General features: G+C 38.0%; 1 protein-coding gene across 1 annotated transcript in view; it reads right to left on the bottom strand.

Annotated features, from left to right (window-relative positions):
• Positions 1 to 14,656, bottom strand: part of Brms1l (BRMS1 like transcriptional repressor) — a 35,199-nt gene that overhangs the window by 18,603 nt on the left and 1,940 nt on the right. The window contains exons 2-4 of the mRNA XM_048362265.1: positions 12,627 to 12,717; positions 3,756 to 3,883; positions 1,160 to 1,239 (exon numbers count right to left, since the gene is read on the bottom strand). Coding sequence (XP_048218222.1) covers positions 1,160 to 1,239; positions 3,756 to 3,883; positions 12,627 to 12,717 — 299 coding nt within the window. The remainder of the gene's footprint in view (positions 1 to 1,159; positions 1,240 to 3,755; positions 3,884 to 12,626; positions 12,718 to 14,656) is intronic.

Genomic DNA, 14,656 nt, shown 5'->3' with positions numbered 1-14,656 from the left:
ATCTCAATAGTAATTGGTGAGCAATGTGTGGTAGCAAGCCTAGAGACAAGGGCTGGGGATATGGCCTAGTGGCAAGAGTGCCTGCCTCGGATACACGAGGCCCTAGGTTCGATTCCCCAGCACCACATATACAGAAAACGGCCAGAAGCGGCGCTGTAGCTCAAGTGGCAGAGTGCTAGCCTTGAGCAAAAAGAAGCCAGGGACAGTGCTCAGGCCCTGAGTCCAAGGCCCAGGACTGGCCAAAAAAAAAAAAAAAAAAAAACAAGCCTAGAGACAAGATGATTGAAAGTTCAAATCTAATCTGGCTAAATTCTAGGATATCCTGGCCTATCTTAGAACAAAACAAAATACAGTACAACACAATAAAATGAATTAACAGGCTCCCTCACTTGCATACCTATCAACTTAGCATACGGAATAGCTGGGGAAGAAAAGAGTCAGAATAGCTGGGGAAGAAAAGAGTCACTACAGACTTGGTCCTCTTTCTTCTATAGGTTCTAGACTTCTATCACCTAGGATTTATGAAAAGGTACCTGAAAAATTATCACGTTTTTTGTTTGTTTGTTTTGTGCTGGTCCTAGGCTTTAAAGCGGGGCCTGGGTGCTGTTTGTGAGCTTTTGTGCTTAAGGCTAGCACTCTACCACTTGAACTCCACTTCTGGTCTTTTGCTAGTTAACAGGAACAAAGAGTTTCATAGACTGCTCAGGCTGGCTTGAAAAAACAACCTTCAGATCTCTACAAACTAGCCAGATTGCAGACAAAAAAACAAAATTTATAGAAAAACATACCTAATTTTTATAAAGAATGCTGTCCTAAAAAGTGGGAAAAGGTCTAGACAGAAATTAATTCTACAGCCCTTTATTCTAACCACAGTTTTAGTATAAATTTCCACATCACATTAATTATTCTAATAATTTCAGGGATTCCAGATAACCTCATCTTCACAAAGTCTTACTGAAGAAAGTTGCAAAACTTCTAAATTTATCACTCTTCTTATCTACACTCCTTTGTGTCCTATGTCAATACTTCCAGGACAACCACATTTAAAAAAAAAAAAAAACTCACACACAGTGATGAGCTGAAGGACTACTTAATTGTTTTTTACTTATTTGCTTTTTAAACTACTACACTCAGAAAAGGCTTGAAGAGGTGCAATTACCTCACAATGCTGGCGAGAAGCTTGAATTTCACATTCATACTTGTTCTTTACAGATTCTAAGCAGAGCTCTCTATAGATTCCTGCAACCAAACACAATTACTCTGATTATGTTAGCAATGAAGAGTTTCATTATCACTTCTCTACAGGAACTCTATCTTCATATTTTATAAGATGAATCAATAAGAAATTGGCAAATGGTTCTAATTTATCTTTAAAAAACAAAAACAAAAACAAAAAAGGTTCAATTAAACTACATGTCAAAGAAGACTAGAAACTAAGAATTTAAGAGCTACGAAGAAACAAGCTATACTGTTTTTACGTCATTCTTCAAAAAATTACTCCTTAATGTTTGATAGAGAATGATCAAAATGAAAAAAAAATTCCTTTTCCTGTAAAAATGACAACTCAGGTTTCTTATAATGCAGAGAAAATAAACTCTAGTTTCCTTATTCACATACACTCAAAGGAAAGCTGGATACCATATGCCATCAAAACCACTATACTTAAATATTTCTTATTTTGACTCCAAATATTCTGAGAAACCAAATATACATGTTGATATAACAAAATGTATAATATTCAGAGTGCTCCCAAAAGGGCTTAACCTACAGGACAAATGCCCAACATTTAATTTAGAGATATCAAGACAGTAGTGTAAAATAGGCAACATGGCTACGCCAAAATATCACCACAAAATCAGCAAGCAGAAAAACTCTAGGTATATATGTAAAACTCTCTGCCACAGATGGCCTTAGAAATGTAGTCATTTCTGTGAAGTAAAAGCAGGGGACAGACAACCAGAATTATGCCATCCGCAACATATACCATCTGCCAAATCAAAAAGGGAGGCCACAGGATAAAGTGAACAATTAACCTGAATAATATTTGCTCTTCGCCTATGTTGTCTAAAAGCATCAAAGAAAAATAAAGACTTTTTGTTACTTTTAAGGATAAGCTAAGTGTTTTCAAAGACACCAAGTTAGTTATCATGTCTGCGTTTATTAAGCACTGAAGGATGAAACGGGTGTGAGCCATAGCTACTCAGGAGGCAGAGGTTGAGAGGATCACAGTTCCAGGCCAGCCCAGCAAAAAGTTCGAGTCCTTATTTAAATAATGAAAGCTAGACACGGTAACCTGCCACATCAGCTACAAGGGAAATGTAAATGGGAGAATCAATGTCCAGGTTGGCCTGATCATAAATAAATGTAAGACCTTATTTAAAAAATAAAAGCAAAAAGGGTTGATGGTGTGGCTCAAGTAGAAGAGTGAGGTGAGTTCGGACCAGGTACCCCCAAAAGAATAAATAAATAAATAATAAAACTCAGCAAATTTAGTAAAAAGAAGAACTTATCAACAATGCCTTCCTTCACAGGTACATGAAGATCAATTCGTATTCCAAAAAAGAAAAACAATCAGCATTTCCATTATTAAAGTTCAGATTTTAGTTCAACTATGAAAAAAATCCAAAATTATCATCAAGTAGATATCCCTTGGTAAGTGCATCCCATACTGAAGTTGGAATTCAGTTACAGACGGCAGACCAAGCTTAATGATATGAATACAGTACATCTTCATTTATTCTGCCACAAGTATGTAACCAAACTTACCCATTTTTTTAAAAGGATCATTAAAGTACCTAGTTAAAGGTTAAATTTCTGTTCTGTAATATCCTGACCAAACATTTTTAAAATGTTTTTTATAAATTAAAAAAAAAAACAACTCTACTACTCAGGAAGATGAGACAGGAGGACGGCTTGAGCCCAGGAGTTCAGGATCAGCCTGGGCAACATAAAAATCACCTCTCAAAAAATAAAATAAGCCAGGCACCCAGGCACCCATGACACCTGTAATCCAACTCAAGAGGCTGAGATCTGAGGATCACAGTTTGAAGCCAGCTTGGGCAAGAATGTCCACGAAACTCTCCTATTTAACCACCAAAAAGCCAAAAGAGGAGTTGTGGCTCAAAGAGATAAGAGCACTAACCTTGAGCAAAAAAGCTTAAGGACAGGCAGCACCCAGGCCCTGAAATCAAGCCCCAGGACCAGAATCCAAACAATTTTTAAGATAATTGAACTCAAATAAAAATCCTATCACTCATACAGAGGAAAAATGCCAAAAGTACTTAAGCTTTAATTTATCTAACAGTAAATTAAACTATGATAGTACCATTATCTCTTAATGAAAATATCAGTTTCTAATTGTTTACCACTTTTTTAAAATAACATTGTGAGCCACTGGCGAATTCCTTGTGTTTGACAGTTCTAGGGCTTGCACTTAAGGCTTCAAGCTTGCTAGGCAGAGACTCTACCACTGAGCCACACTTGATGCTGTTGTTTTGTTTGATTGGTTGGTTGGTTGGTTTTTCTTCTGTAAATCTCTGGGGGTGGGGGGAGGGGATCCAGAGGCTTTAATAAATCACTAGGCTGCTGACAATGGATATCAACATGTTTGTAATGCAATGTAAATATATAAATATTTTTATAATCCCATCAGTAGTGCAAATGTATCTGTAGTACCATCAACAACACTTGACAAACATCTTTTAGAGGGAGAATGTAGAATCTACTATAATAAAAAGAAAGTTTCACTTTCCTACCTGCTACCTTTGTACGAATTTGCATATTTTCTTGTAAAGTTGCCAGTGGTTCCAAATATTCTGGTGCTTTTCCAGCTATGACTTCTTGTAGTTTTGCATCCACCTGACTTAATCGTTCTTTATAAAGTCTTAACAAAGCAGAAATTAAGACATTAATTTTAAAATCCCAACAATGGCTAACAATTTTTCATTTGTATACATTATTTTTCCTAATATCATTGACATTCTAATAACTTATCAAATGTATTTTTGCTCTCATCACAAGTGAAAAAAAAGCAATTAGATTATTTGTCTTTATACACATCCTAAGATGGATATTAGTCTATGATCTGTTCTCAGTATTATCCTTATAATAGTTAATACAAAATTACAATTGTTAACACAAAAATACAATACAAAAAAACTACTAAAAGCCAGGACCCAGTGGCTCATGCCTAGAGTTCCAGATAGTGGAGAGGGTGAAGCAAAGGTAACCAAGTCTAGAAGTTCCCGAAGCAGCCTAGCAACATTGCCAGACCATCATCTCAATAAATACACACACTTCTGGCATTCTCCATTTTTGTTTGTTTAGATTGAAAAACAATAAATCATTTCTAAGACTGAAAGCCATATAAATTCTGAGTTTAAAAAAAAAAAAAGGAAGAAAATTCCTTTTGGAGACACTAAGGTTTTGAACTCAGGGCTTTGCACTTGTTAGGCAGGTGCCCTACCACTTCAGCCATTCGGCCAGCCCTTTTTGTGCGCAGCTGTTCTGGTTATTTTATTTTGCTTTTGCTGGTACTGAGACTTAAACTGGGCCTTTCACTTGCTGGGATTATACGCTTATCGCTGGCACTCTATCATTAGAGACAGGCCTCTAGTCTGCCATTTTGCTGGTTAACAGGCGATGCAATCTCTTAAGACTTTTTCACCCAGGCTGGCTTCAAACTACAGTCCTCTAGGTTTTAGCTTTGAGTAGCTAGGATTACAGGCATGAGCCACCACAGCACAACAGGGCAGGCTGGTTGTTTTTCAAAGAGGGTCACTCTCTATGTCCAGGTCAGCATGGACCACGATCCTCCTATTTATGCCTTGGCAAGTAGCTAGAATGACATGTGTATACCACAATACCCAGCCACTGGATGAAATACAGTCTTGATTTTTTATTTTATTTTTTTGGCCCAAGTTTGCCTCTAACCATGATCCATCCATCCTCTCCTTCCCAGTAGCTAGGATTACAGGCTTCAGCCCAATATCTACATAGGAAATCAGGGTTTTTTTGTTTTGTTTTGTTTTTTGCCAGTCCTGGGACTTGAACTCAGGGCCTGAGCACTGTCCCTGGCTTCTTTTTGCTCAAGGCTAGCACTCGACCACTTAAGCCACAGCTCCACTTCCGGCTTTTTCCATATATATATATATATATATATATATATATATATATATATATATATATATGTGGTGCTGAGGAATCAAACCCAGGACTTCATGTATACGAGGCGAGTACTTTATCACTAAGCCATATTCCCAGCCCAATCAGGGTTTTTTTTACTAGTTGTCAAAATAAGTAATTCCCTGTTTTTTCTCAGTCTTTCCTAAAAAGGAAATTTAGCCTATTCAATTGGGGGGAACGGAGGGACATATCAAGATGGGTCTCATTAGTCCAAGATGGCCTCAAACTTAAAATTCTCCTGCCTTCCCCACTAGAGTACTGGATGTGTCCCACCACACTCAAAGCCTACTTAATTTTAAAACAGAATGAAAAGGAAGTAGAGTAGTGAGGATAAAAACCAATGGTTAGTGGTCAAGGAGTGGCTCTAGCCCATAATCCTAACTAACAGAAATTAAGAGATCACTTCCCCAGGCTAGTTACAGCAAAACAAAACAGGAAAGTTCACAACACTCCATCTTAGAATACTGGTTAACAGAGGTGGTACATTCCTGTCATTGCAGTTATTCAGAAAGACACAAATAGGAGGACCATTGTCTCACAAGTCCATGCCAATCTGGGCATAAACCAGACCCTATCTCATAAAACAATCAACATTTAAAAAAAAAAAAAGCATTGGCAGAGTGGCTCAAGCAGAAAAGTACCTGCTTAGGAAGTGTAAGGCCCCTGAGTTCAAACCCCAATACTGCAAAAAGGAAGGAAAAAAAAAAAAAAAAAGACAATGGCTACAGGCCCCATGATCTGATATACCGAACTCAACTACAAATGAAGAAGATATAACAAATGAGTTACTACATGGATGAAAAAATGAATAATGGGGCTTGAACTCAGGGCCTGGGCGCTGTCTCTGAGCCTCTTTGTACTCAAGGCTAGCACCTACCAATTGAGACAGGGCTCCATTTCTGGATTTTTGAGTGGTTAATTGGAGATAAAGAGACATTTCTGCCCAAGGCGGCTTTGGCACCAAGATCCTCAGATCTCAGCCTCCTGAGTAGCTAGGATTACAGGCATGAGCCAGCAGTGCCTGGCTTACAAATACTTTCATTTGGGGCTAGAAACATAGGCCAATGATAAAACACTTGCCTAGCATGAGCAGAGCCCTGGATTCAATTCCCAACACCTAAAAAAAATATGTGTGTGTGTGTGTGTGTGTGTGTCTGCTGAAACAATAGTTTGATTATCAAAGATTTATGTATGTGAGACAATTCAGTATTTATTTTTGGCAATAATTCTATAAAACTGGATTGTCACCTTTCATGAAAGGTACTACTAATCCAAAGTATCTACCATTTTTAAAGTGTGACTTTAAAAATCTAAAGTAGATTAGCAACTTATAATTTAAGACATTTTGTTGTTGTTTGTTTGTAGTAGTACTAGGGTTCTGAACTCAGAGCCGGTGCTTGCTAGGTAGGTAAGAACACTTCCGCTTCTGTCAGTCCCCTAGACCTATTTAAGATCATTTTGTAATTATTTTTTCCACTTGCTACTTTTGTCACAGGCAAAACAAATATGTCATATGTAGGAAGGACAGCATGTAGTAATTTCCAAAAGAAACCACTGGTTATGCTGTAGATGTTGGTGTAACTAGCATTAGCTTTGGCGAACTTGATGGTATTTAGTTTTCATATCAAACTGTGCTCTTCTATCTAGAAAATCTAAGCCAATACAAGTGACACAACCAATACTATTTATAAGTGATTAATATAATTAGCGTTAAGAGATTTTTACATTATGGCTCTTAAGGAATAAAGCAAGCTTAAATGTTAATGAAATAAATATTCTTGGCTGGGAATATGGCCTAGTGGCAAGAGTACTTGCCTCGTATACATGAAGCACTGGGTTCGATTCCCAAGCACCACATATATAGAAAATGGTCAGAAGTGGCACTGTGGCTCAAGTGGCAGAGTGCTAGCCTTGAGCAAAAAGAAGCCAGGGACAGTGCTCAGGCCCTGAGTTCAAGGCCCAGGACTGGCAAAAATAAAAATAAATATTCTTTTTTGTTTTAGTGGTCCCTTGGCAGCAAACACAATATAACTTAAAGAATTCATGCCAAAATAAATGCATTATCATGTCTGGGTTAAAGCTTTCTAAACGTAAGACACAATAATAACTGCATTAAGTCAGAAAAATATAAAGTAGCATGTATTTTTTAAGTTAATACCCAATTTTAGATAAAATACTAAAATTATGACACCAAGGAAAAAATATCTGAAGAAAACCAAATATATACAAAATACTGAAAGGGAATTCTTGAATTTGCAATCTAGCATCTTCAGTGAGGAAGATAAAAGAATTATTATTCTATTACATAACCTTTTAGAAAGTTATAACATAGAAAAGATCCCTCAAAATAAGTAGTCTCTACAATCTTACAAATGAAGTATAAAACCATCAATGGCAAGGAACATGAGTTCTTCAGAAGCAACCACAACACTATTTACAAAGCAGAAGCTTAATGAATGTTTATTGTATGTTGAATATTAAAGTGACAAGAATCTAGATGGCACCAATCCCTTTACCTTTTGAATAAAGTGGAAGAACACCCTTTCCACACTACAGAAACTACAAAGTGGGTTTTATGCCTTATGAAGGGAATGCTATAATACCCTATGAGGCTAAGAGAAGCAGGATAATTTGATTATGAATGCAATCAGTACAATGATTTACCACCTCCTCAGTATTTAAGACATCTTACAAAAATATCTAGTACAGCAATATAAAAATAAAGCAGTGTAATGAATGGTTCACACCAAGAACTACTTAGAAGGCAAAAAGTGGGAGGACTGCAGAAAATTAGCAAGATTCCACCTCAACCAATAAAAAGCCTGTAATGGTGGCTTCCAGCCTAGCTATAGGAAAGCAGTCCAGAACACAACTTAAGACACCATCCAAAAATAATTAAAAAATAATTAAAGTACAAAAGGGTTAGAGGGGGCTGGGGATATGGCCTAGTGGCTAGAGTGCCTGCCTCATATTCATGAGGCCCTGGGTTCAATTCCCCAGCACCACATACACAGAAAATGGCCAGAAGTGGCGCTGTGGCTCAAGTGGCAGAGTGTTAGCCTTGAGCAAAAAGAAGCCAGGGACAGTGCTCAGGCCCTGAGTCCAAGCCCCAGGACTGGCCAAAAAAAAAAGGGGGTTAGAGGCATGGCTCAAATGCCTAGCAAGTGCAAGGTCCTCAGTTCAAATCTCAGTATCACCAAAAAAACAAAGGGGGGAGGGATTCCTTAGAACTTTTTAAATTATGCTCATGTTCACAGTGTGCTCTTAAATACTTTCAAAGATAAGAGAAGCCAATAGAACCAACTTGTGGCTACTAGCCAGAGAGCCAAAAACCAAGGCAACTTTCTGTCCCAAGATGAACAAGATTAGGCCAATGACTACTTATAAAGTTTTCCTGTGTAATATATCACTTATACAAGAACAATAATTTTCCTTTCCTAGATAGCTATAAAAAATATACTTTAAAAGCTAAAATAGTGGATCTTAATTCATTGAATGAGAATGTTCATGTATTACTTGTGCTAAAACATAAAAACACAAATTTGCTTCACATTTTCCAAAATGATCATCCCTATGATCAACTCCATGTTGCCCAAATAATGTATTCTTAGGGTATTCAAACTAATTTTAATTTTAAATTAGAAATGTAAATCTTTTGTTGTCTTCTAAGACATGTCTTGCTCTGTACAGGCTGCCTTTGAGCTCAAGATTCTCCTGCTATGGCCTTCTGATTGTTGGGATTACAGATGTTCACTAGAAAGCCTGGCTGTAGTAATGTAAATCTTTAGAATAAACAAAACAAAATGTATATTTCAAAACAAAAATTTTATTTTTAATTAAATTTTATTGATAAGGTGATGTACAGAGAGGGTATATTTACATAATAAGGTAGTGAGTACATTTCTTGTCATATTTGTTACACCCTCCTTCATTTTTCTTTCCCTTCCCCAGTTCAGATAAGCATATATACAATATCCAGTATACCAGAATCATATACAGTGACCACAGGGGGTACGTCAAAGGAAATTCACCTAGTACATTAAACATAATGACAACAGTAAAATCCTTCTGTTTCCAACTCTTGGAGTTCATTTTGCTTAGCCTCATCTTATATAATCATATGTATGTAGCTGTTGAGCTATTGTGCTCCTGGCAGGTCTATCCTAGACCTTTTTATGTTTATTTAGTAATTGTTTGGTTTTAGAGACATGATGTAAAGTCAAAAACCAAAATTTTAAACTCTGGATTATTTTAGATTACTTCAATTACTCTGTTAGCTCGTATGGAACAATATCTACATATATCTACACATTCACCAATAAAAGTTGAGAAGCAGAACAACAAATTTATTATGGTAAACAAGTATTTTAGTCTGCTAATGCCAGATATATTAAACAGTTTTCATGTCTTAATAAGCATCCATATTATGGAGAATTAATAAGAATAAAAGGCTAGTTTTTGAGTAACTTATCAATATTCTTATAAGTTTCTCTTTGGATTACAATCCCAAGGTACACATCCTGTGACCATACCAAGAGGTTCCAACATGAAAGCTCTCCTAAAAGACACTGTGGTTTTTATCTTTACCTATTCTATTTTCTCTCAAATTACAAGAGCATTACATGGGTGTGATGGTATAAAACTGTATTCCCTATACTTAGGAAGCAGAAGCAGGAGGTTGCTGAGAGCCAACCTGAACTACATAGAAAGATCCCGCCCCCACCCCACAAAATAACACCATGGAGGTCCATTGAGTTGTGGCGTTAGAAAGAAAAGAAAAAAAGCAGTCTGCCCTGGATTTCTACTGATGCCATCATTCCAGCCCCTTGAGTCTCAGTGAAGCTGGGTGACATTCCCCAAAGGCAGACAAGCCAATCTGGGGGCAAACTGGATCCAGCTTCATTCAACATTCGATATTGAAAGAACCCAACTAGACACTGTTCATTTTGATACAACATGGGAAGGACAGCAGTTCCAGGGTAAAGCTGCCATTGTGGAGAAGTTATCTAGCCTTCAGTTCCAGAAAATCCAGCACAGCCTCACAGTAGAGTCAGCTGTATCATCAGCATGGTGGTGGACCAGCTCAAGGCTGATGAAGCCCCCAGGGAAGAAATCCACCATCAACAATTGGTTTACACCAATGAATTTTCAAGCTTGCCCAGCACAACTCCAGCTGATCTCCTCTCCAGGCTTTCCTACAATGTTTCCTTCTTCCCTTCTCTTCCCTGTCCTATTACACTCCTCCAGGTGCACAAAAGAGCAGGGACCAGGTGGGAGTAGGTGCAATATGCTGCTGCCACCATGTTAAGCATGACATCTGGACATTAGATTCATTTCATCTGACAAGAGAAGTTTGTGTTGTACCAGTTCATGCCGTGGAAAGACTTAAGTAATGCAAAAGATTGTACTGGAGCCTGAAGTCAAGGCCTCGTGCTCTTGCTCAGCAGTTACTCTACCACTTCAGCACCATTCCCTACTTCCAGCTTTCTACTGGTAATTGGAGATCTGAATCTCCAGATCTGTCTTCCTGGGCTGGCTCCAAACCAAGATTCTCAGATCTCAGCATCCTGAGTAGCTAGGATTACAGGCATGAGCCTCAAGTGCTTGACTTTATTTTTTTAACTGACAAGCTGCTCTCATAGCCCAAGGAAGTAAAGGAGAAAGCAGCTGCCATACCACCCAGATACTGATTTGTTCATAGGTTGCAAATGCCTCGTAATACAATGGAACCAGGAAAAGGGAAGAAGATGAAAAGCTGGATGTGGTAATGCATACCTGTAATCCCAGCTACTCAAGAGGCTATGTCAGAAGGGTCAAAGCTTAAAGATAACCTGGGAAACTTATCAATACCCTATCTCAAAATAAAAAGTGGTTAAGGCTACCGCTCGGCCGTATAATGCTTGCCTAGCATGCACAAGGCCCAGGGGTCAAATCTCAATACCGAAAAAAAAGTAACAGTACCTAATAAGCATATATCACACCAAGCAAATGGCTCAACATTTTACATAATACCTCAATCCTCGCAGGAGGATTTGTTCATTAGTTCATTCATTCATTTATGGTACTAGGATTCAACCCACGGCTTTGCACATACTAGGCAAGTGTTCTACCACTGGGTTATACCTAGCCCCTTATTATCATCATTAAGCCAGCTAAAGCTCTTTCTGGTCCACCAAATTTCCTCTAAAGTTAACGCACTTTTAGTAAAATGAACACAGCAACACCAAGAGACAAAATGCCTACCTTCACTTAGCACTTTCTGATAAACTATAGGAATGAATTAACCTTGCTGAATGTAATTTTTTCACAGGTAAGATGTGAAAGCATAGGACTCAGCCATACCAGAGGACCATGCGGAGATAATCACAGACAGGAGAAGAAGGTTCATAAGGTTTATTAGTGGGGCCATATCTCCCACGGGAGAGGGAGCAGCATGGCATCTGCTCCTTGTCCAGGTGGCAGCTTCTCTCTCTGGGGGTAAAGGGGAAGTAGTTAGGTAGTGAGTAGGAGTGGCTCATTAGGTATGGGTGGATCTGGGGCTAGTGGGCAGAGCTGAGGACCTGAGGCTAGGGAAATGCTAACCAGATGGAAATAAGACTTGTTGTGCAACAACTTAACAGAGTTTAAAATTAGAAATGTGATTTTTGATTTCTTTCGAGACATTATCTCCCTAGGTGGCTTATGGCTTAGGCGGGCTTTAAACACAATTCTCCTGCCTCAGTTAGTCTCTCAAGGACTGGGAGAGAACACCACAGCGCCTGGCCACAGTGATAGAATTCTGTGTAAGAAAAATTATAACATGCATTCAAAGCTATATAAACATATAACAGTCAAACCAGTTCACCAGACACAGAAGATTTGGAGGAAAAAAAAACTATCTTATCTTCAAATTTTTTTTTTTTTTGCCAGTCCTGGGCCTTGGACTCAGGGCCTGAGCACTGTCCCTGGCTTCTTCCCGCTCAAGGCTAGCACTCTGCCACTTGAGCCACAGCGCCGCTTCTGGCCGTTTTCTGTATATGTGGTGCTGGGGAATCGAACCTAGGGCCTCGTGTATCCGAGGCAGGCACTCTTGCCGCTAGGCTATATCCCCAGCCCCTTATCTTCAAATTTTAAAAATGCTATCATTAGCCAATCATTTACCAAAGAACCAAGGGTTCAGAAATCCTGGAAAACACTTTAACCACCAATACCTATAAAACAGATCTTATAGTTTACCTTCCCTTACCCATCCCCCCCAAATAAAATCTGCCTCAAAACTCTGTTTAGTTAATGGGGTCTCTTAGCAGGTAAACAAAATCTGAAACCTCTGTCATATCAGATCAGCCAATTCCATAAAATACAAAAGAGAAAACAGTTGAGAGGAAATGTTACTGCTCTTGTGCTAGTATACACGTGACACAATTGAGACTCAATGGCAAGGACTTTCTGAAGTGACTACTTACTGATCTTTCAGATCGGTAAACTGTTTTTCAAGATTGGACATTTCATCTAAGCACTCCATTCTTCTTCTTTCACAGTCTTCATCATCCATTTCTGTTAATAAAAAGGCAAATATCAAAGAATCAAAATTAATTATTAGATTTGTTTTGTTGCAAATATATCTGAACTTAATTCAAATGAAAATATGAAGCTAGATGTGTAAGATAAGCCTTACAGGAAAATAAACAACTGTTATCCAAAATAATTTCCACTATAGAATTAATCTAAGACATGGATGGATTAAAATTTCAGCACTCTAGATCTTCTTGTGTTTACTTATTTTTAAGTCATCTTGAATGAATGACTATAAACTATAACTATAATTAGCCCACTTTTAGTTTTCCACAAATTTATGAAAACTTAGTACTAAGAATAATTGTGTCCTTAGAAGGTCAATTCCACTCAAAAACACTCAAAATGCTTCCTTCACAACCTCTCACATGGCTGATTGGCCCAAAACATAAACTACTCTCATTATGTTCACCACACATGGTATCTTGCACTGCCACTCATGCTTGAATTGTTTCCTCTTCCCAAATTACTGTCAGTTAGTGAAAAAGAGGCACAGGAGTTAGGTGCCACTGGCTCACACCTATATTCTAGCTAATCAAGCGGCTGGGGTCTGAAGACTGTATCTCTAATGAAATAGCAAAATTTTGAATTGGAAGTATGGTTCCAGTGGTATTACCATCATTGAGTGAAGAAGCTGTGCAAGAAGCAAGAAGCAAGAGGTCCTCAGTTCAAGCTCAGAAAAAGAAAAAGAAAGAGGCAGTGAAGGAGAAAAATAAACCCATGTTTAAGGAAAGCTGCTGCTAATTACCAGGTCTGTCCCATATTCCACATACTATACTTTTACATCATATCTAGGCAATACACCAAACTAACTGAAGCACAAAATGATCTGTACCTTAATCTTCACCAAATAAAAGTTCAAATATGGAGAAAAGAGTTAAATTATGTTCACTTACTTATTTTCACATTGCAAGTAAATATATTGTTCTTTTGAATTTTCAAAAACAAATTAAAAGTATTTTGGGGTTTTTATAAGTTAGTTTGTAGCTGTTTAAAACTTCATCCGTAGAACTGTGTAACTCAGCAGTAGAGTGCTTGCCTTGCATGTGTAAGGTACTGCGTTTACTCTCCAGCACTGCAAAAACAAAAACAAAACCTTGGTCCCTTTATGACTTACTTCTCAAATTCTTTGAGTAGTAGAGGTTTCTCTGTAGCCTTAGGATCTGCTCAGTACCAAGGTTTCAGAAGAATAAAACTGGAGGTTTAACATGCAAGACATGGTGGGATAGAAATGATTTTATAAGAAGCACACTGCAAAATGTATTTAAGTAAGTTTTAAAACTGACTTGTAATTCAAATACTATTGAATCTTAGCAAAGTATGTAGTTTAATTTTCTAGGATGAAATAAAGAACAAGTAAAAACTTACAACAGATAATATAAAAATCAGAAGTGGAGAATTTTAGCAGATGTAATTTTGTGAGAGTCTATCTCCCATCAAAAATGTAGAATTGGGCTGGACATGTGCCCCAAGCAGCAAAGAGCCTGCCTAGCAGGTGTAAGACTCTGAGTTCAAAGTCCAGTTTAGGGGGGGAAAAACAGCCAGGCACCAGTGGCTCATGCCTGTAATCCTAGCTACTCAAGAGGCTGAGATCTGAATCACAATTCAAAGCCAGCCCCGAAAGGTGAGACTCTTATTCTAATTAACTACTAAAAAAAAAAAAAACTGGAAACAGAGCTATGGCTCAAGTGGTAAAGCGTTAGCCTTGGACAAAAAGCTCAGGGATGGTGCTGGAACAGTTCAAGCCCCAGGACAGGTACACCACACACACACACACACACACACACACACACACACACACGAACATTTGACAAAAAATGCTTTATACTAGGTTACATCATAAAAACCCTGTTTCAAAAGAAGTTTTACGGATGTAAGAGAGGTATTCATAGAGTCTAGATGCTTTTCTTTAAAATCCCTA

Source organism: Perognathus longimembris, chromosome 14 (assembly GCF_023159225.1).
Source record: "Perognathus longimembris pacificus isolate PPM17 chromosome 14, ASM2315922v1, whole genome shotgun sequence".
NCBI classification, from domain to species: domain Eukaryota; kingdom Metazoa; phylum Chordata; class Mammalia; order Rodentia; family Heteromyidae; genus Perognathus; species Perognathus longimembris.
This window is presented reverse-complemented; position numbering and strand designations above follow the sequence as displayed.